The sequence below is a fragment of the Onychomys torridus genome, chromosome 7 (assembly GCF_903995425.1).
Source record: "Onychomys torridus chromosome 7, mOncTor1.1, whole genome shotgun sequence".
Lineage (NCBI taxonomy): Eukaryota > Metazoa > Chordata > Mammalia > Rodentia > Cricetidae > Onychomys > Onychomys torridus.
The window spans coordinates 63,933,907-63,956,904 of NC_050449.1; the positions used below are offsets into that span (position 1 = coordinate 63,933,907).

At 46.2% G+C, this 22,998-nt stretch overlaps 1 protein-coding gene across 1 annotated transcript in view; it reads left to right on the plus strand.

The window, feature by feature from the left end:
• Positions 1 to 22,998, plus strand: part of Myo1e (myosin IE) — a 207,364-nt gene that overhangs the window by 141,975 nt on the left and 42,391 nt on the right. Inside the window, exons 15-19 of the mRNA XM_036193544.1 lie at positions 455 to 540; positions 4,597 to 4,678; positions 11,472 to 11,578; positions 18,658 to 18,756; positions 21,472 to 21,616. Coding sequence (XP_036049437.1) covers positions 455 to 540; positions 4,597 to 4,678; positions 11,472 to 11,578; positions 18,658 to 18,756; positions 21,472 to 21,616 — 519 coding nt within the window. The remainder of the gene's footprint in view (positions 1 to 454; positions 541 to 4,596; positions 4,679 to 11,471; positions 11,579 to 18,657; positions 18,757 to 21,471; positions 21,617 to 22,998) is intronic.

Sequence of the window (22,998 nt, forward strand, 5' to 3'; positions counted from 1 at the left end):
TCTCTTGTTAACCAAGATCCCTGAGCATCAAGGTCAGGGCAGATGGGCACAGCTTTGATGCTGCTTCTAAGAACAATTACCAAGTTTTAGTTGACATACTTGATGAGCGAGCATGAGGGCCCCTTTTATTTCACTTAGTCAGAATGTAGGAAAAATAACTTCATGTACTGCTCAGACATGCTTAGGGATCCTCAGACAAGTGGACATGTGTTCTTGGGAGCTGTAGTCTCACTTACAGATCACCTGGGGAGCCAGATCTTCATCACCCACCATTAGGTTGGGGTCAGCTAAGCCAGGGGATAAACTTTCTGTGACAGCAGCATAAAGTGTGAAACCTCACAGGCCACAACTGGAAAGGTCCACCTTCTGATGAAGATAGCCATACCCACTTAAGGATGTTTTTAGCCAAAGAAATGTATAGGATGGAATTTGATTTCTCTCCATTCTTGGCCAGGTTTCCTACGACATGGATGGCTTCTGTGAAAGGAACCGGGACGTGCTTTTCATGGACCTGATTGAACTCATGCAGAGCAGTGAGCTGTAAGTGTCTGCTTTATCTGGCACGCAGTACACTTTGGTGTGTTGTTGTTGTTGTTGGTGGTGGTGGTGGTGGTGGTGATGGTGGTGGTGGTGGTGGTGGTGGTGGTGGTGGTGGTGGTGGTGGTGGTTGTTTTTCGAGACAGGGTTTCTCTGTGTAGCTTTGTGCCTTTCCTGGAACTCGCTTTGGAGACCAGGGTCGCCTCGAACTCACAGAGATCTGCCTGCCTCTGCCTCCCGAGTGCTGGGATTTAAAGCATGCGCCACCACCGCCTGGCAGTTGTTGTTGTTTTTAATGTGTATGGGTGTTTTGCCTGTTTGTATGTCTGTGTACCATGTATGTGCCTGGTACACAGACAGATCAGAAGAGGGCTCAGATCCCCTGGAACTAGAGTTACATACAGATTGTTTGTGAGCAGCCATGCAGGGGCTAGGAATTGAACCTAGGTCCTCCAGAAGAGCAGCCAGTGCTCTCCACCTCTCCAGCCCCATGTTACCACAAACCAGTGATGGTATTGTTTCAGCATGTAAACCAGAGCATCTGGCTCCTTTGGAACTGTCGAGTCTGGTTTATAATTTGACTATTTCTCAAAAGGGCTTTCTCCTTCTAGTCTTGGTCTCTCCCTTCTGTCCCTAATGTTTCCTTCCCCTAAGTGCCATCTATGTCTGGCTCCATCGTCTTCAACACTCTCAAGAGGGAGAAGTGGCCGTATTGGCACCAGCCTGGAATAGCTATTTCTGACCAGGAAGAGTTGAACAATTTACTTCTATGATACTTCGCCCTGGGGACAAAGCCAAAAGGATTTTCCATGGTCACTCCATTTTTAAAGGTGGCTAATTGCCTGAATTGCTGAATTGCTGAAGCCATTGGAGACGGAGAAGTCCAGGAGAAACTTTTCCCTGCTGTCCACGGAGGGATCCCTGTGGCTTTGCTCTTGATTCCTATGTCTGGAGCCCTTGGTGTCCCGCAAATGTAGGAAGAGGATGTCCTCACATTCCTTGCCACAGGAACATACTTAGGTGGAGCCACCCTTGGTCTCCAGATGGAACAACACAGCTAAGAAAGGAAGAGTGATGGCCTCTGTGTGGAGAGCCCGAAGAGGACCTGGGAGAAGCTGCTGCTGGCAGCTCGATGTTGCCCTTGAGAACGCCACCGAGGTCAGCATCATCTCCAGGAACACTGGCCAGTGAGCTGTCCTGACCTCTGGCTGCCACTGGAACCACTCTGGTTGCTGGCTGCTTCATACCTAGAACATTCACAAACTAGATCCAAACAACCTTCAGGGAACATGGCTTCTGATGGTGGCTGACCCCGGGATTGGCCTTCAGCCCCGCACAGAGGCACCTTATGTCACCTGCCTACCATCGCTCTGCCTAACCCAGATTCTCTTCTGCACTGTGGGGTCATTGCCATCCTGTGCAGCAACAGGGAGCTCACCAGGGGGTCTGATGTAGATGCTGATCTGGGAAGGTCTGAGGGAGTATAGCACCATCTCCCATGATGCCCATCGGAGGGAGGGCATGCTTGAGCTCATCTACAGAAGCCATGAGAAGATGGAGCAGGCTGGAAAAGATTGGACCAAGGAGGAATTACAGGGTGAACGAACCTTGCCAGCTCCTGAGTCATTGGTCTGAGGTGTGCAGGTGCCCTCTGTGCCTGTCCAACAGTGCCCTATGGACCACTGGGGACTGGTCTGCAGCTCCCATTGCTCAACCACTGAATGGGCTGGAACCAGTGGTCAGAAGCTAGTCTGCAAGACACTGGAGCAAAATGAAAAGGTGGATGGAAATAAAAATTTTATAAAAAGAACAAAGGAAAGGAAACCAAGCCTGGGAGGAGCCTCTGCAGGGGGATATATGCAAACATTCGTTTTTTATTTGTTTATTTTTGAGGTGGTGTCCCCCAGGCTGGCCTTGAAATCCTGATTCTCCTGCCTTCACCCCTGAGGGCTGGGAGTATACACTCCTGTATGTGATGCTTGGATTGACTCCGGGACTTCCTGCATGCTGGGCAAGCAGGCTCCGGACTGCACTGCATCCCCAGCCAGGATAGCTACCTTAAGGAGCAGCAATACTTGGAGCAGCTTTCTGATAACTGCAGCAGAAGCAAAGCAGGATTGCTTTCCTAGCCCCAGTGAGGGGCTTCATTTAAATGTCTCCCCCAAACCCCACCATCCTCCCCCACACGGGTGCTCCACCACCATCCTCCCCCACCCTGGTGCTCCACCACCATCCTCCCCCACCCTGGTGCTCCACTACCATCCTCCCCCACCCCGGTGCTCCCCCACCCCGGTGCTCCCCCACCCTGGTGCTCCCCCACCATCCTCTCCCACCCTGGTGCTCCACCACCATGCTCCCCCACCCCGGTGCTCCATGACCATCTCTTGCCACAGCTTCTTCACACACACTTTTAAGATGCCACATTTCTTTTCATTCCAAATGCATAACCTCAAGGTGTTGTCCTCTGAGAAGGTCAGGGAGGCTGCAAGTCCTACCTTGTGTGTTTCGTGGCAGCCAGGTGAAGGCATCTCACTTTCAGAGATGGTTTTTAATTATTAAAACTCCTGCCAAGCTCAAGAGAGATTGATGAGATGCATAAACTCCTGTCATCTAGACACAGCATATTATTTTGTAATGTGATTGCTGTAAAAATCTGTGGTTATGTCTGGCCAGGTTAGAAGGGGACGGCTGGGAAAACTTCCTGGAAATTCCTAAAGACCCAAAGGTTGCTCAGCAGGGAATGAGTTTGGGTTGGCATATCCAGTTGTCAACTTATGTGGGCCACTTCATTCACTGAGCTGGTTAGAAGATATTTATTGAGCTAGGGTTCAGACACCAGGTGCGTTAAAGTAACTAGACATGCCTCTTCCCTGTGTGCCCGTTCGGTGCTTGGTTAAAGTTAGTGAGGGTATATATTCTGCAGACAAAGCCTCAGGGACTTGTAACTGCAGCACTTGAAACTGCTCCTACTCAAAGGCAGTGCTGCTTGATGGCCTCTAGCAAGCAGAAGCCACTCACGCTACTAAATATCCTGCATTGTAGGGTTGGGAATATGGCTCAGTTGGTACAGTGCTTGCTTAGCATACACAACCCCCTGGGTTTATGCCCTCGCCCCTCATAAAACCTGGCATAGGGGCAAAGGACCTTAACTCCAGCACATGTGTAAGTGGACTTTTCTTTGGGCCAGCAGCTCCCAAATAATGACATGAAGACTTATTACTAATTATGAAAGTTTGGCCTTAGCTTAGGCATGTCCCACTAGCTCTTATAACTTAAATTAACCCATTTTTTTTTTATTAATCTACATTCTACCACGTGGTCTTCACCTCTCTCCCGCTCTGTGGTCCTACTCATTCCATGTCTCCATAACGTCTCCTGTAAGCCTCGATTATCCTCTTCTCTCTGCCCGGAAATCCTGCCTAGCTGTTCATCTTTTTATTACACCAATCACAGCAATACCTCTTCACAATGTACAAATATCCCACAACACATTTGGGGAGCGAAAACAGGAGGACTAGAAATTCAGGGTCATCCTGGGCTACATGGGGAGTTGGAGGTCAGCCTGGACTATAGAAAACCATGCCTCAAAAACAAACAAGCAAACAAAGATCCTAAGATGTGTAGGACACTCTCCCTTAAGCCCCATCAAAGAATTATCCAGGGTAGACACTCAACCGTGATCAGAATCAGAAACAGGTTCTCACAAGCAGAGAGGCATGATCGTCCAGTGCTCCCAGCTCACACCGTCTGTCTGCAGGGCTTCAGTCTAGCTAACTTGTCTTCACAAACACATCCTGTCTTCCCTCCCCCTCGGCTGTGCTATCCTCAAGATGGCCCTCAGTTCCAGAGGCGGGGCTGTTCCACACTTATGTCTCTGTTTGGGACTCTGACGTGCTTGCATCTTACAGTTCTTTCTTTTGTGTTTTCTGTCTGGTGTTCATTTGGCCAAGTGACATCCTGCAGGCTTGTACTGTAAGTCACATGGCTTTTCTGTGGACAGCACATCCAGCCCCCACAGAACTGAGAGATTGCTGACCCATCCTCTTTCTCATTTTCTAGGCCTTTTATAAAATCTTTATTTCCTGAAAACCTGCAAGCTGACAAGAAAGGCCGCCCAACGACCGCAGGAAGCAAAATAAAGGTTGGTTCTATTCTGGGAAGTGTTTGGATCCTATAAGAGCTGGAGTTCTCCAGCAGTCAGGAACTGTGCCCTAGGGCGATAAGACCAGGTTAGTGTAGGGGTATGGTCACAGAAATGCCCAGAAGTTAGGCTACTTGCCAAAAAAAAGTCACAGGATATAGCTGAATTTGACTTGGCCACCCTGGTCCCCCAGTTGGATATTAAGTACCTCATGGCTTAATGGCCAGCACATAATAATCAGTTCTTTTAAAGAGGAAATGGCTTTAAAGGGAATCTGGAAAGATTTATATTAAACATCAGGAGTTTTGTGGTTCGGAATCATGTTCTGGATATTGATGGTGCTTTTTCAGGCCAAGCACTCAGGCATGCCAAGTATGAAACTTGCCAGAAACCCCAGTTCATCTTTAAGGGTATTTACACATCTGTCCTCCCTGGGTCTTATAGGCTCCTTCTTGCTGTAAAGGGCAGACACATCTGGCCAAATGGTGGTAGCAACTCTGAAATACCAGGGATGGTGAAGAGTTTGAATCAAGAGCACTTTATCCTGTAACTTGGACAACTATTTGCTGAACTTTCTAAAGATAATACCAGTTCAGAATATGTTTTAGGGCTGGAGATGGTCATGGCTTAGTTGGAAGAGGGCTTGTCTACAATCCCTATCCTTTGGATCCACCCCATCAATCCATAAAACTAGGCATGGTGGTGCATGTCTATAATCCCAGCCCTGGAGAGGTAGATGCAGGACTCTCAGAAGATCAAGGTCATCTCTTGGCTATATAGTAAATTTAAGGCAGGTCTGGGCTATATGAGATCCTGTCTCAAAAAAAAAAAAAATGTCCATGTATACATATTACTCTGTGTGTGTTTATGAATGTGTGTTTGTATATATACTAAATCATACCAGTTAAATATGTCTCTAGTTTTATAATCAAAGAGCTCACATGATTGGTGTTTGGCATTAGGGGTTCAGTTGTGACTTTTACTATCTAAGTTATTATCAACCTATAATTGAAGTTCTTAGCATCTGAGACAGGAGAGATGATCCAGTGGTTAAAAGCATTTGCTGTTCTTACACAAGACCCAGGTTCAAATCCCAACACTGCAGTTCATAACCATCTGCACCTCCAGTTTCAGGGGACCCAAGGCCCCTCCTCTGGCTTCTGTTGGCTCCTGCACACACACGGTGCACATAAACTCACTCAGGCACATATACACAGAGACGTCCCTAACAAATTAATGTAGGAGTTCTCAGCACCTCTTGCTGCAAGGTGGAGAGTGTAGCACTAAGCCCAGGTGTTGCCTTGATGGTTAAATCCAGCCATCCACCTACAGTGCCTGCATCCTACCCTGCAAAAATGCCCAGTGGCTGTTCTTACATTCTTGCCTACCAATGTGTTCCCCTTATCATGCCCATGCCCTCGTCTCTACTTGCTGTTGCGGATGGTTTTTCTGCACTCACTCGCTCCCTGACCTAGACTTCCACTCACCCTCCTTCACTCTGTATTCATTCCATGATGCCCTTAAGCCTACGCCTTCCTGACTGACACCAGTGTCACAGTCACCAGGGCTTGATAACCCTCCTGGGGATGGAAACACTGGCTTCAGTAAACGACACTGTTCCATAAGGACCTTTTAGGTTTTGTGGATGAAGTCAGACATGAGGTGATGGTGCGGTTTTTGTTTGCTGTTGTTTCTAGAATGGAACAGCTGGATTATCCAGATGAATCAACAAGTGGGTTTGATTCCCAGCATCAGAAAGAACAGCCAAATAGTTCTAACCTGCACTAAGCTGAGTGTGGTAGCACACAGACAAGATCCCAGCACTTAGGCAGTGGAAGCCAGGAGGATTACAAGTTTGAGTCACAGGAAGGTGGTGGGGGATGGTGCAGCTGCACCAGGTTTGTGGTACTTACCTTATGTTCTAGTGTTTAGGAGTCTGAGGCAGGAGGATCATGAGTTCCATGCCAGTTTGGCTTACAAAATAAGACTATCTCAAAGAAACAAAGATGAAATCTTGTCATATTCTTCAAACTCTGGGGTTCAAGCCATCCTCCTGCATCAGCCCTTCTGAACAGAGGACACCACAGACACACGCTACCCTGTCCACGGGTGGTGCAAGATGAGGTTTGAGCTGATAGGCAGAGCCCTCTGGGTTATAGGGACACCATATCCTTAAGAGCCAGGTGGTGGTGGCACACACCTTTAATCCCAGCATTCAGGAGGCAAAGGCAGGTGGATCTCTGTGAGTTCAAGGCCAGCCTGGTCTACAAAGCAAGTTCCAGGACAGACTCCAACAGACTCCAACGCTACACAGAAACCCTGTCTTGAAAAACCAAAAAAGAAAAACCAAGAGCCATTCTAAGACTTGACTGGATTTGGGTCTCTGGGACAGAGAGCTGAGGGCAGAGAACAGATGTGATTTTCCTGAGGCCCAGATGCTAACATCTGCATGAAGTTCTGACTCATGCCTTAGCCTGAAGGACCTGGATAAGGACAAGCTCTGGGCTGGAAACTCTAGTCATGAGATTGTCACGTTCAGCTCCAAGGGCTTAAATCCCCCAAGGTTGCAGTGACTCATTTTCAAGTGGTCTGGAATATGCCTCATGAGTCGGGGGGTGGAGGCCTCTTGCTTCTCCTTTGAAGGCAGTTTGCTTCCTTTTCTTCATATTTGTGTGTCGTTTAAAAAGTTACTACCTTTCTGAACTGTACACAGAATGTTTAGAACAGCACATTTGGGGCCTTTGTCTAGGGAGGTCAGCCTGAAGTTTAGTTATCTAAAGTGATTCTTCTTGTCTTCATACCCAAATCCCACTCTCTCTGATTAATCCTGTGACCAAGGTCTGCAGGTGATCTACAGTAGTAAAAGTCTCTTTATTTTATATGCTCTCCCAAAACATCTCTGAGGGATACATAGCCATGGCCTAGTCCCTTGTCCCTTCCACATCCGTACTACTTGGCAGATGTCCCAAGAGTATATATATTGAAAGGGACTCCAGGTTTCTGGATAGAAAATTTTATATTGAAGGTAGTTTTAGTGTTGCACATTTTATGGTTTTAATTATTTAAATAAAAAAACTGATCTACAAGGTTTAATTAGAATTGTCATTTGATGGACAGTCCCATTAAGTTACTAAAGCAAAAAACATTGCATTTATGAAGCTGGAGAGATGTCTCAGCAGGTTGGTCCCCAGCATCCACATGGTGACTCACAAACATCTGCAATTCTAGTCCCAGGGGAATCCAACTTCCTTGTCTGGCCACCAGTGTTGGTGGAGCTTTTTGTGTCCCAGCAGCTGCTCCCAAATAACCATAAAGAGGCTTAATATTAATTATAAATGCTCAGCCAATAGCTTAGGCTTTTTTTAAATCTAGCTCTTAAAACAAATTAGCCTATTTCTACTAATCTATGTGCCACCACATGGCTCATGGCTTGTTACCTTATCTTGTACTGGTCTTGCTCCCTCTGCATCTGGCTGGTGACGCCTCTGACTCCACCCTCCTTCTCAGCATTCTCTCTGCCCCGAAAATCCTGCCTAGCCATGAACCAGTCAGCCTTTATTAACAATGAGAGCAATATACATTTACAGTGTCCAAAGATTTGTTCCACAGCACACCAAGGGCTCTTACACACACACACACACACACACACACACACACACACACACACACACACACGCCAGCAAAAACATTCATAGCATAAAATAAAAATAAGTCTTTTAAATAAAACTATATTACATTTAATAGTGCTTGATTCTGAGGCTTCATTCAATTATATGTTGTGATTGGAAGAGGCCTGTTGAGATCAGAGTGCAGGTTTGATGCCAGATAGAGCAGACTCAAGCTCCTAGTGAGCCAACGTGGACACACCAGGCATTGCCTGAGTGAGCCTGGCCGTGAGTGGGAGATGGTCAGCTACAGCTCCATAAACTGCAGCATCCATTCCTGCCTGTAAGACATCGGAGGCTTTCTAGTTTTATCGGCCTGTGTATAGCTGCAGATGGAGGAACTGAAGCCTAGAAACAGAGATGGACTTATGCTGTACCACCTTTCACATAACAGAGCCTGGAGTACCAATGAGGTTAATCGATCAGTACCCCAAACCTCTCCTCACTGTCCTGTCTTGTTTTTGTATTCTGATTCCTGCTTCTGTGAAATAAAGCTGGTACCTCTCTATCTAACCTATACATTCTTGGCTGGAGTCAGAACTAATCCTGTTTGCTTTATAATCACCTTACAGAACATCAAGAGTGACCCATAGCCATTGAAATTCAGGATAACGACAACTAGTGTGTATTCCTGTTTGCTAAAATTAATTAGTCCACAACCTGGAGGGTCTGTCTTGTCCAAGTTCACCCAGTTAATTCCTTTCCCACCACACTACACTATTTTGTATCACTCACAGGAAGGCAAAAGAGCATTGTGGTTAAGAAATGTGGACTTGGTTTCAAGTCTCGCCTTTGTAGCTAACAAATTGTGTTGTCCCAAGGAATCCTTCTTCCTGCCAAGCTTGATGTTCTCATTTGAAAAAGCAAAAGCAGGGACAGTCCTGACCACACAGGATTGTTGTGATGTATCAGAGACCTGTGACTATTATAAAAAAGAGCTATGTCAGGGGACACATGAAGTGGCTCCACTGGCCCCTGGGGGCTTGCCTTAGGCTGCAGTGCAAAGGAAGTATGCCGCTACCTGCTTTGGGCTGAATAGCAATAAATAAAAATTAGTGTCAAAAACTGAAAGTAAAGAGGAAATTTTGAGACTTAAGAATGGAGAGCTGAGTGTGGCAGCATTCAGAGGCAGGTAGAGCTCAGTAATTTTGAGGCTAACCTAGTCTACATGGTAAGTTACAAGACAACCAGGGCTCTATCGAGGAACCCTATTTCAAAAAAAATGAGGGGCAAAAAAAAAGGTTAGGACTGGAGAGATGGCCCAGCAGTTAAGAGCACTGGCTAGAGGATCCAGATTTGAATCCCAGCACTCACATGTTGGGTGACTCACAACCATCCATAACTCCAGGGGATCCAATATCCTCTTCTGACCTCTATGGGCACCATGCATGTACATGGTGCACATACATACATGCACCTCCAGGCAAAACACTCAACACACATAAAATAAACAAACAAAACTTTTAAAGCCTTGCTCAGAGAGACTCAGATCATCAGATTTGTTTCCAAATATAACTTTATCAGCAAAGAAGATAAAAGACAATTTCCTCTGTGGTCTGTACCTCTGTCCTCAATTCTAGGCAAGTGCAAAGAAGGCTGTTTTCTACACGCTCACACAAGAGCTCCATTCACTGATGAGCATCCCGCTTCGCTACCCATCAGTTTCTAAGGGTTTCAGATTCCCAAGTACATGAAAACAGAGAAGCCCTAATTGAGAGCGGGTTGTCTCTTGTCAGCGGAGCCCTTCTGCTGACTGGGAATAGCTTGCTGGTTTCCTGGCAGGCCTTCCCACTATTTTCTTTGAGAGGTTTCTTTTCCTCTCTGCATGCTGACTTGGCTAGGAAGGAGAGTTTGCCTAAGTGGGGCATCATGGACCCCCAGGGTGTGCTCAGCTGTGCGGTGGGGTTGCTGATGTGGGCATTACTCCTGTTTCCTCCACATGTGCAGTTCTCATGATGTGAAATACACCCTAAGCAGTTCCAGCTTTATTTATGTGGCTTCTTCTGCTTGAATCGGTCCTGCTCTGGGTCCCCAGGGAATAACTAATGATAGAGGGTTTTATACGGACTCAGTTTGCTGTGGGAAGATTAAGTTCTGTCCCACAAGGAAAGTGCAGAGAGCCCTGTAAAGGAACAAATGGAGGGGACACTGGATGAAATGGCATGTAAGACAGTCAGAAATTATATATTTTTAATGAATTTCACTTTGTTTAGCTGTGAGTTTGCACCATTTTATTTATTTTATTATTATTAGTGGTGGTGGTGGTGGTGGTGCGTGCGTGCGTGCGTGCGTGCGTGCGTGCGTGTGTGTGTGTGTGTGTGTGTGTGTGTGTGTGTATTTGGGTGCCTACAGATCCCTTGGAGCTGGAGTTATAGGCAGTTGTGAGCAGTGTAGGTAGTAGGAACTGAACTCAGGTCCTCTGGAAGAGGATTGAACTCCCCTGACTGCAGCCATTTCTCCCACCTCTTCCTCATTTTAATAACGAGATTCTTCACAGATGACACTAGCAGGAAAGAGTTGAGGGTTTATCCCTGCTCATAATTTTAAACAAACAAACCAAAAATCTTTTTTTTTTTTTTTTAAACAAGAACCAGGCATGGTCATGCATGGCTGTAAATTTAGCACTTAGGATACTGAGGCAGGAGAATTGGAAATTTAAGGTTATCCTTGACTATACAGTGAGTTAGAATAGCCTAGGATGCCTGAGACCCTGTCTCAAAAACCAAAACCAACACACACACACACACACACACACACACACACACACACACACACACACACACACAGAAGAATATTTACAGTGACCTAAGTCAGTACAAGTTGAACTTAAGTTTGTTGACAGTGGCATTATTCCTACTGGAAAGAATCACATGAAGATGATTTACCTAAGTATATATATATATGCCTAATTGTTTTTAGTGTTCAATTTTCTAACTCTTAGGTGTGATAAAAATCATCATAAAAGTCGGCTGCACTTCAAGACTCTTCTGGACACCTGGCTTAGGCACAACAGCAGATACATGGCGATTTATTTCTAGCCATGTTTCTGGAGTTCTGCAGGTTTTGTTTGGAGGCTGGTCCACCATAGAGAGCTCCTTATCTCTAACTGCTCTTATCCTTCCCACTAGAAACAAGCCAATGACCTTGTGAGCACCCTAATGAAATGTACACCCCACTACATCCGCTGCATAAAACCAAACGAAACCAAGAAGCCCAAAGACTGGGAGGAGAGCAGGTATGTTACAGAGAAAAGAGGAGAGGGCGGGGCCAGCCGAGGTGGGCGTGGCATGCGTGACCACCCCCTCAGGTGAACCAACCTCTGTGGCAGGAGGAGGCATGCGCGCTTGGTACTTCCTGGCTCTTAGGTGTTTTTTTGTTTTGTTTTGTTTCTGTTTGTTTTGTTTTTAAACACGTGTATAATAGTTCACTTCAACTTGTCTTTAACTTCTCAGTATCATTCCATTCACAATTAATTTACGATGTTGATCTTGGCTAGTCTGGAGGCAGGTGTTCAAACCTTAGTACCAAAGAGTCAGGATGGTTTTATAATTAGTTTCAGGCTCTGTTTGGATGTACAGAATGTAGCCTGTGTAGGATGCTTAGCTTGGGGTCGCAAGGGAAAGCCTGGGGAGTGGTTATGGTGATCTACCAGTGACTGTAGCCGGTGAAGACCCTCCAGAGGCTAGAGGTCCTGAGCACTCCATAGAAGGACAGAGTGAAGGAGGGTGAAGGTAAAGGAAATGGATGGACCTTGAGTGCTCAGATGTCCTGGCACCCGAAGAAGCCTGTGTCACTGTGGTATTTGGGAAATGACCCATGCAAGGTGAAGTGAGTTGACAACTGTAAGGGTGTTGACTGGGGAGGTAAGATTCATCTCCAGGGACTGGAATGCAGGCTTTCCAGTTTACAACACTGTTCTTGCAAAGGACCCAGGTTCAAGTCCCAGCCCTCACACAGTAGCTCACAACCATCCATAATACCAGTTTCAGGGATCTGACTCCCTCTTCTGACCTCTGAAGGCACCAGGCATGCACATAATACATGCATATAGGCAGGCAAAACATTCATACACATAAAATAAAATAGACAAATATTTTAAATAGATTTGTCTCCAACTCGGAAATCCAGGGAGCATTCCTATGAGGCCTGATCTTCCTGCCCCCTTGGAGCATGGGAAGAGGAGCCAGGGAAAAGCCTCATGGTGGGGTGATGATAACTACGGAGGGTACCCCGTGCCATGACCATATCACCAGGTCCTAGGCTGCGAGCCTACCGGAATGCACCATCCCTGTCTGAGAGTAAAGACTGAATTGTGTAAGGTGTCAAGTGACTATGGAAAGGTAACAATGGGAAGAGACCAGGCTTAAAGAGGACAGCTGCTGAGTACATCCTCTGAGAGACAGGAGGGAGTCCCTTTCCCATGCTGTCTCAAGCCTCGTTCTCAGCAACGACAGATGGATGATTTGATACTCGAGCCTCTGTAGAGCGGGGGAAGGGCAGACCAGGAACAAAAGAAACACACAGGCCCACCTAGGTTGGCTATCGCTGTCTGAAGGTGTTCTTTCATTCTTAACACCAGGGAATGGGCTGGGATGTGGCTGAGTTGGTAGAGAGGCTGTCTAGGATGCATAAAGCCCTGGCAAGGCTCTGACTCCCAACACTAAATAAGCCAGGCACAGTGGAGGAGGTGTACCACCGTGATTGTAGCGGCTGCTGCTTCTGCTTCCTTTGATACATGGTTGTATTGTGTAGCTCTGGATAGCCTGGAGTCACTATGTAAACCAGACTAGCCTCAAAGTTACAGAGATTCACCTACCTCGCCCTCCCAAGCTTCCTAGTGCTGGGATTAAGAGCATGGGCCACCATGCCCAGCCTCACTTATTTTAAACATGGCTTCTGGGGATCAAATCTAGCCCTCATGTTTACAAGGCAAGCACCTAGATCCGAAGTAGTGCTGATGTCACGTCCAGAGCTAGACTGGGATTCAGAACTGAGCTCTGCGGCTCCCCGTTAGTAACTGACTTGCATGGAACACTTTGTCTGCCACATTGCCAGTCTGGCTCATTTAAACAGAGGGTCTAAGACATAACGTCTGTCAGTGAGATCTGGTTCTCCATGGTCTGCTCCATCTCTAACATGTACTGATATGTGTACAACCTACCTGCTCACATGTGCAAATACATGTGCTCGTGCACACAGCAGGGTGGTGTCATGGACAACCTCAGTGAAAATGGTGGCCATAGAAGTGCCACGAAGAGGTACAGAATGCCACACTTCCTCCACTTCAGACTCTCCCACTTTCCTTCCCCACTTCTTTCCAATAAATAATCTTAAATAAAAGTACCTTCCTTGAAGCTAGAGAGATGGCTCGGTGGGGAAGAGCATACACTGCTCTTGCAGAGGACCCAAGTTTGGTTCCCAGCGCGCGCCCACGTCATCATGTAATTCACAGCCACCTGTAACTCCAACTCCAGGGGATCCAACGCCTTTGACCTCTGCGGGCAGGCACCTGCACTCACATGCACGTGGACACACACACACACATACACAATTAAAAATAATAATAAAAGTAAGTGGAGAAAAATAAAACTTTATTTGTCTTATTAATAAAGTACCACTACCAGCCGGGTGGTGGTGGTGCATGCCTTTAATCTCAGCACTCAGGAGGCAGAAGCAGATGGATCTCTATGAGTTCTAGGCCAGCCTGGTCTACAGAGTGAGTTCTAGGACAGCCAAGGCTACACAGAGAAACCCTGTCACCAAAATAAAGAAATGGATGGATGGATGGATGGATGGATGGATGGATGGATGGATGAATAAACAAATAAATAAATAAAGTGCCACTCCCAACCTCAGGGAAATTGCTGTGTTTCTCATTAAGAAATTGTACAGTAGCTGCTTCTTGGACCTTGCTGCTTCCTTCACACAAAATCCACCTTGACTTGGGCTGGCGTGGTGGCTCAGTCTACAAAGCACTTGTCTTGTAAGCATGAAGACCTGAGCTTGATTTCCACTAGCAAGATAAAAATTCTGAGTCTGGTGGCATGTGCTTGTAATCACAGCGCTGGGAGGCAGAGATGGGGAGACCCCCGAGACTCGCTGGCCAGCCCACCTAGCATAATTGGTGAGCTCTAGGGCAGTGAGAGATACCATCTCAAAAGGGATGGATGTCATTCCTGAGGATGGCACTCAAGGTTGAGTGATAGAGTGTCATTTGTGCATGCTTAGGAAAACTCTCTCTCTCTCTCTCTCTCTCTCTCTCTCTCTCTCTCTCTCTCTTTCTCTCCCCCCCCCCACCTGATTCATTGGAATATCAGAAAATAAAAAGATCTGTTATAATCTTTATGGGATTTCACAGTGTTTTCCTTGCTCTGTCCCCTCCTTCCCCCTCCTCCCTCTCTTTCTCCTCATTTCCCCCTCTCCCATGACCGTTCTTAGCTGAGTTTCAGCAAGGACACAGTAAGCATCGGCACATCATGGTTTACAGAAGCTCAGGGTGGGAACTGATGAGTATTGGTTCACATTTCCAGCTGGACAGCTCCCCCATAGGTTTAATCACAAATGGCTTCATCCCGTGTGAGTATGGAGGGCTGAGTCGCTGGTGGGAATTACACGCTCAATTGAAGTTCTTGGTGGAGAGGGTTACTCATTCCACAAGTTTATGAGGTATGGGGTTTTTCTTTTCCTGTTGAAATGTGTTTTTGTTTGGCTTCTGGCAGAGTGGATGGCCTTGGATTCTGAATTGCTGCCCTCACAGAGTTCTTGGGCTGTGGCTTGCTTGAGGGAAGTGGGGAGGGAGGGAGTAAAGACGGTCCTGGGGGTGACTTCTCCCAGAGGGTGGAAGTGGTGGCCTGGGGGAACAGTTGTGCTATGGCAAGCCGATGCCTACCAGCAGTGATGCTCCAGCAAAAACATCTTGGGTCCTTTGGTACTTCAAGTTCCTTTACACACTACAGGATTTGCTAGACTGGTTGCGGTACAGCAAAAATTTTATGTAAGACATTTCCTGTTCCTGAACTTGGTGCCACCTTAGCAACATGTAACTTGATTCAAGCTGGAGAGATGACTCAGTGCACATGCTTGCTGTGCGTGCATGAGGACCTGACGTTAGGTCCCTACATCCACATGAAACCTGGGTCTATTGGTGTCCACTTCTAACCCTAGCATGACAGCCACTGAGAAAGGCAGCTCCTAGAGGCTTGCTGGCCAGTCAGTCTAATCAGAATGGCAAGCTCAGGGCTGGAGAGATGGCTCACTTACTGTTCTTCCAGAGGACCAGAGTTCAGTTCCCAGCATCCATGTCGTGTGCACGCAGCTGCTCTAGACGGCCCAATAAATTGCAAGCTCCCAACTGAGTGAGAGACCCTGTCTCTGAATCCTAAAGAAATTGTAGCTAGAGTTTTCCTGCGTGGCCCCACAGTCTGTACAAATCTCTCTCACCCACCAGGTCCATGGACGCTCAGACCCAACCAAGTAAACACACAGAAACTTACATTGCTTACAAACTGTATGGCCGTGGCGGGCTTCTTGCTATCTAGTTCTTATAGCTTAAATTAACCCATTTCTGTTAGTCTATAAGTTGCCATGTGGCTGGTGGCTTACCAGTACCTTATCTCTTTCTTGTCATGGCGGCGGCTGGCAGTATCTCTCTCACCCAGCCTTCCACTTCCCACCATTCTCCTCCTCCTTGTCCCGCCTACCCCTGCCTGGCTACTGGCCAATCAGCACTTTATTTATTTTAACCAATCAGAGCAACACATTTGACATACAGATCATCCCACAGCAGGAAATGATTAATGGATTGAGGAAGATATCCCAGTATTAACCCCTGGCCTTTTTATGCACCAGGACAGACGAGTATATTGTGTGGGGTACTCATGCGCCATATCACATATGTCAAGGCCAGAAGACAACTAGTGGGAGTATAGTTTTTACCTTCTATTACGCAGTCTCAGGAATTGAACTCAGGTCATCAGGCTTAGCAGCAGATGCCTTACTTGCTGAGCCATATCACCAGCCTGTGAAGTAAGATCTTCACAAAGAGAATATTCTTTCCTGTGTGATTCATGGGCAAGGACTATGTGTGGAGAATCCATGTGTGATGTGTTCCTTGCCTGAGGCTTGGAGAGAAGCCAGTGTTTGTGAATAGTGCATTAAAAGCAGTAGACATCAGAAGTTAGCACTTTCAGGCCAGAGAGATGCTCAGTGGTTAAGAGCTCTTGCAGAGGACCCAGGTTCACTTACCAACTCCCAGTTAGAGGAGCTCTCGTGCCCTCTTCTGGCTTCTTTGGGTATTGCACACACACCATGCCCATAACAAGCAAATAATCATATATATAAATTTTGGTTTTTTTGTTTTTAAGATAAATGGGCACTTTAGCATTTCTTTTTCTTACTAGAGAAAGGGGCAATTGTGAGTTTGTATTTGGAGAAAGGGGAAAGGGAAATTATTTTTCCAAGTCAGGTTTCTAGAGTGTCTCTGCTTCTAATTCAAGGGAAATGTGCATGTTGAATATCAGTCTTTTCATATAAAGACTCTAAAGGTTATTTGTCCTGGGGCTGAAGAAATGGCTGTGTGGTCAGAGTACTCGCTGTGCATGCAGAAGGACTGGAGATCAACTTCCCAAAGCCAAAGTAATTGCCGGATGGGTGTGGCAGCCTGCTTGTAATTCCAGCCTAGAAGGGCAGAAATAGGGCATCCCCAGAACAGGCTGGCCAGAGAGACCAGCCATGTCTGTGACCCGCCTCACTGAGTAAGGTAGAAGAAAGAGGATGATGTCCAACATCAACCTTGAGCAGCCACACACACATATGCATCCGTGTGCACATGCGTCCATGCACATATACAAATGAAAACTAGAAGCTGAGCAGTGGTGGCGCACGCCTTTAATCCCAGCATTCAGGAGGCAGAGGCAGGCAGATCTCTGTGAGTTCTAGGCCAGCCTGGTCTACAGAGCGAGTTCCAAGACAACCAAGGCTACATGGAGAAACCCTGTCTCGAAAAACCAAAAAGAAAAAGAAAAAGGAGTTGTCCTGAAGGAGTCGACTCTCGGGGCTGAGAGGAAAGAACTCTATGCTGCAGGCCGAGTTTCAGAGAAGACCTGTGAGAGTCCAGCTTGGAAAAACACGGCTAGAAATGAATCATGACGGCTGATGGCGAATCTTGTGTCATCATCCCCTCTGTAGAGATGGGCCGGGCCTGCACTGCAAATGGGCTGGCTAGAAACACGCTAGAATTTCACTCAAACAAACAAAGCAGTAGCACAAAGAGACAGTCAGGTGAGTCTCTATGAGTTCAAGGCCAGCCATGGCTACACAGTAAGACATAGAATTAAAATAGATTTTAGATCATTCTTAACTTGATCATTTGAAAAATCCTACAAGTGTAGTCTCATTGAGTCTAGAATTGATATTAAAGGGTTTGGGTGGTGGTGGTGGTGGTGGTGGTGGTGGTGGGTTTTGTTGTTGTTATTTTTTGTTTTTTTTCCGAGACAAGGTTTCCCTATGTAATTTAAGTGCCTGTCCTAGATCTCTCTCTGTAGACCAGGCTGGCCTCAAATTCACAGAGATCCGCATGGCTCTGCCTTCCGCATGCTAGGATTAAAGACGTGCGCCACTGCCGCCTGGCTTGATATTAAAGTTTAATGATAAAGAAAACTCCAACAACACTTAATTCAACAAATTCTTATTTTGTTGGGGGAAAAACAGAACAATTTTGTTAGTAATCCAAATGTCAAGTGTCTGGGGCTTTATTTTTATTTTTGTCAATTATTTTTAGTGTTTCCATTTATTTGTTTCTTTGAAGGGGTCCACATGAGTGCCAGGGCTTAGAGACAGAGGGTAAAAGGCAACATTTGGGCCTTTTTTCTCTGTCACATGGGGTCCGGAGATCAAACTCAGTCTACCAGGCTTGGTGGCAAACGCCTTTACCTGCGAAGCCGTCTTACCAGCCCCACTGCTTCTTTTGAGATGGGATCTCACTCTAATATTCAGGATGGCCTTGAATTTCTGGGCTCAGTGGATGGGCTCCTCCTGACTCAGCCTCTCTTGGGGTTTTTATTTTACTATAGTTCTGTAAAATAGATGTGTAGTGTCTTCTTGTATGATTGCAGTAGTTCATAATATTTTTATGTTAATATCATGCCGTTCAAGAGTTCAGCTTGGACACTCTGGTTACAGTCTTGTAAATATGTTCCCTGCGGCTTGATAGTAGCAGGTGTGCATATTGGAGAGTGGAGGGTAGTTAAGAAAGTTGGCGAGGTAGTAGGGTGACAGAGTTTTCCAGTAGCCTCCATGTTCCATCTTCTTTTTTAGGGTAAAGCATCAAGTAGAATACCTGGGTCTCAAAGAAAACATCCGAGTGAGAAGAGCTGGTTATGCTTATCGGCGTGTCTTCCAGAAGTTTCTACAGAGGTATAGACCCAGTTACCCCTGGACTGTGGAATGTTTTGGTCCAAATAAGCTTATTTATCCGTTTAAAGCATGTATCAAACAAATTTTAATGTAGCCTTAGAGTCAGGCATCCATCACCACAACTGATTTTGGAATATTTTATTGTCCTGAAAAGAAGCCCTGCTTTCCGTGGTCATCAGCTGTCCTCTATCCCCCGTGCGAGGAGGTCACCCATCTGCTTTCTGTCACTGTCAACTTGCCTGAGTCACATATATGTCCTCTGTGACTGGCTGCTTTTGCATCATGGTGTTTTCAAGAGCCATCAATGTATGTCTAGTATGTCTACATCTTAATCTTACTCATTGGTGAATAATATTCCATTGTATGGATATACCACACTTTACCTATCCACTCATCAGTTGGTAACTTTCCATTGCATCCATTGGGGGCCAATGTGAATAACGCTCCTGTGACAGTTCTTGTCTAAGCCTTGGAGAGGACATGTGTTCCAGTTCTCTCAGCTGTAGAACTGAAGTGGGATTGCTGAGTCATATGGTCATTCTATGTTTAACTCTCGGAGTCACCGCCAGGCTCTTTTCCCAAGTGGGTGGACCGTGTTGCCTCTGCACCCACAGTATTGGAGGGTTCCGTTTTACCCCAGTCTGTGCCAGCATATGCTAATATCTGACTAACCTTGCCAGTGGGTGAGAAATGGTATCTCACTGTGGTTTTGATTTGCATTTCCCAGATGGCAAATGATATTCAAAACTCTTAATGAGTTTATTGGCCATTTATATTTCCTCTTTAGGGAAATGCCTGTTCATGTTCTTTGCATCTCTTTTTGTTTTTTTATTTGTTTGTTTTTGTTTTTTGCTTTTGGGGGTGCTTTTGTCCTTTTATGAAAGACATAATATAGACTATGTGACAGAGTTAGTCAACCTTCTGTGGACTGAACCACCAAGTACATGAGTTTATGATAATTATGACATAGGAGGGTGGGGCTGGACCTGACTGGATGGATTAATAGTAAGAATTACTCTTCCAGAGGACCTTTGTTCAATTCCCAGCACCCACATGGCAGCTCACAATTGTCTGTAATGCCAATTCCAGGGAATCTGGTGCCCTCACACAGACATACATTCAGGCAAAACACTTTGTGCACATGAAATATTATTAAATAAATCTTTAAAAAATATTTAGCCTAAAAAATTTCAAGAAAATTTTTAGCCTACCTAAGAAATAAACTAAGACATTTGATTTCAAACACTGTACAGAATCCATCTTTAAAGTCTCTCTATGTAACCCTGGCTATACTGGAACTTGCTGTGTAGACCAGGCTGCCTTGAACTCACAGAGAGAGATCCTCCTGCCTCTGCCTCTGACTCCTAAGTGCTGGGCTTAAAGGTATGGGCTGCTATGCCTAACTCATGCTTAAATTCAAACTAATTTTTATATTCCCCTGAAAGTTTGTTTGACAGGACCATGTATAAGTGGTCTCACTCTGTGTTACATATTTCAAAAAAGATAAATTTAGTGTTCTTAAAATATGAAGTCATTCTAACTTCCCTGATCCTTCTGATGAATTGTTCTGTTTATTTAATTTCCTTTAAGGAATAAAGTAATGGGAGCCAGATGGTGGTGGCACACTCCTTTAATCCCAGCACTTGGGAGGTAGAGGCAGGCGGATCTCTGGGTTTGAGGCCAGCCTGGTCTACAGAGTGAATTCCAGGACAGCCAGGGCTCCACAGAGAAACCCTGTCTCAGGAAGAAAAAAAAAAAAAAGAGTAGTGGGAGCATTAGGCATAGCTCAGTTGGTAGAGTGTTTGCCTAGAATGCAGGAAGCCCTGGGTTCAATCTCCAGCATAGTGCAAAACCAGGCTTACTGATGGCTGGAGAGATGATTCAACAGTTAAGTTTCGGAGGACCCAAGTTCAATTCCCAGCACATATGGTGGCATCTCATAATTGACTGTAACTCCTGTTCTAGAGGATCCAATGCCCTTTTCTGGCCTCCTAGGATACCAGGCACACAAGTAATACACATACATGTGTTCAAGAAAATTATTTGTGCATATTTTAAAAATCTGTAAAACAATAATAAAAATCCACAAAAAAAGAAAAAGAAAGAAAAGCAAAAGCAAGACTGAGAATATATCTCAGCAGTAGAGCTCTTGACTGCCTTGTACAAAGTCCTGGGTTCAGTCCCCAGCACCACAAAAAATTAAAATGAAATGAAAATTTTTGTATGCAAAGGCTGGAGCTGTAGAAACAGTTCAGAGGTTAAAAGTACCCATTATTCTACCAGAGGATCAGAGTTTGGATACCAGGTACCAGAATCCAGGTGTTTTCCACTAGGGATGTGAACACAGAAACAACAGGACAGGCCGGGCAGTGGTGGCACCCGCCTTTAATCCCAGCACTCGGGAGGCAGAAGCAGGTGGGTCTTTGTGAGTTCAGGCCAGAGTGAATTCCAAGACAGCCAGGGCTACACAGAGCAACCCTGTCTTGCAAAACCAAAAGAGAAACACCATGTTAGGGAGGGAGGATCAGAAGTACTATAACACTTAGACCAGATGTGGAAGACCTTTCTAGTCATTGAGACCCATTATCTGTCATTAAGTGGAGTTGAGGGACCCCAGCTGCACAGTGACAACATTTGCCCTTAAGGCCCCTCTTGCCCCACCAAGAGCCCATGATCCACCCTAAGCATGGTCTCTCTCCCCTCTCACCCTCATAGGTACGCCATCCTGACCAAAGCTACTTGGCCTGTGTGGAGAGGAGATGAGAAACAAGGCGTGCTCCATCTGCTACAGTCTGTCAACATGGACAATGACCAGTTCCAGCTTGGGAGGAGCAAAGTGTTCATCAAAGCCCCGGAGTCTGTAAGTACCACTTACAGCCCTATCTATACCTTTCCTCCCATCTTGCCTCTGCCAGCTGCCCCCACACACAGCTGGATGCTGGTGCCTCCACACACAGCTGGATGCTGGTGCCCCCACACACAGCTGGATGCTGGTGCCCCCACACACAGCTGGATGCTGGTGCCCCCACACACAGCTGGATGCTGGTGCCCCCACACACAGCTGGATGCTGGTGCCCCCACACACAGCTGGATGCTGGTTCCTCCACACACAGCTGGATGCTGGTGCCTCCACACACAGCTGGATGCTGGTGCCTCCACACACAGCTGGATGCTGGTGCCTCCACACACAGCTGGATGCTGGTGCTCCTCTGCCTTGTGCCTTTCAGAGCCTTTTTCCCTCCACGTCTCCACTCCTCTACCAATCAGCCCCACTTGTTACGCAGCATTCAGTTATTTAACAAAATACCACCCAGGACAATGACTTCCTTTCCTCTTTACTTCTTCCCCTCTCTACAAGGTCAAGGTCACCTCCAAGGGCAAGGGCTCTGACCCGTAAGGTTGCTTTTATGTACCAAAAGACTCTAACAGAAACTGCCTGAAGTTACTGTGTTAGTTACATGTCTCAATGCTACAATAAAATGCCCAATGAAAGCCCCTAAAAAAAAGAAAGGGTTAGTGTGGTTCATGGTTCCAGGGGCTAGGGTCCACTGTGGAAGAGACAATATGGAGGTAGAAGCATGACGCAGCTTGTCACAGTGTATCCACAGCCAAAAGGCAGAGAGCAGTGTCAGTGCTTAGCTTCCTTCTTCCTTTTTATTTCATCTGGCAGTGGAGCCCATGAAATGAGGTCATGTTTAGGATGGGTCTTCCCTTCTCTATTAACCTACTCTAGGTAATTCCACCCCGACATGCCCAGAGATTTTTTTTCCGTCGTTGCTGTAAATCCCATCCAGTCAACAAGGTTAATAATCATCTCATTTATGAATACCATGAGCTCCAAGGATAGTATTTGTGCTATAAGGGAAGTTTGGGCAACTGTGACCTCCTCTGAGTTACCAAGCAGGCCACTTACAGGTAGGCTCGGGATGGAGCTGAGCCCAGGGTGGGAATTCCAGAAGAGAGGCTAGGAGGAGCTGGGGGACAATTCTTCAGGGACAACAAAACAAGAGAATGTGGGGCCCAGACACCCCTGAGACAGCTGTGCATGCACATTCGGACCTCATGAACTTAGGATAGTTCTACAGGTAGATGATGGAGATCTTTAATCTATCCTGATGCAGATGTGGGCACTGGAGTCCTGGGGAATGCCTTCATGTGTGTGGGAGGGAGCCCAACAAAGCCCTGAATACCTCTGCCCACTTAGCTCTGTGGCTGTAGATAAGGACTCCACTTCTAGGATTG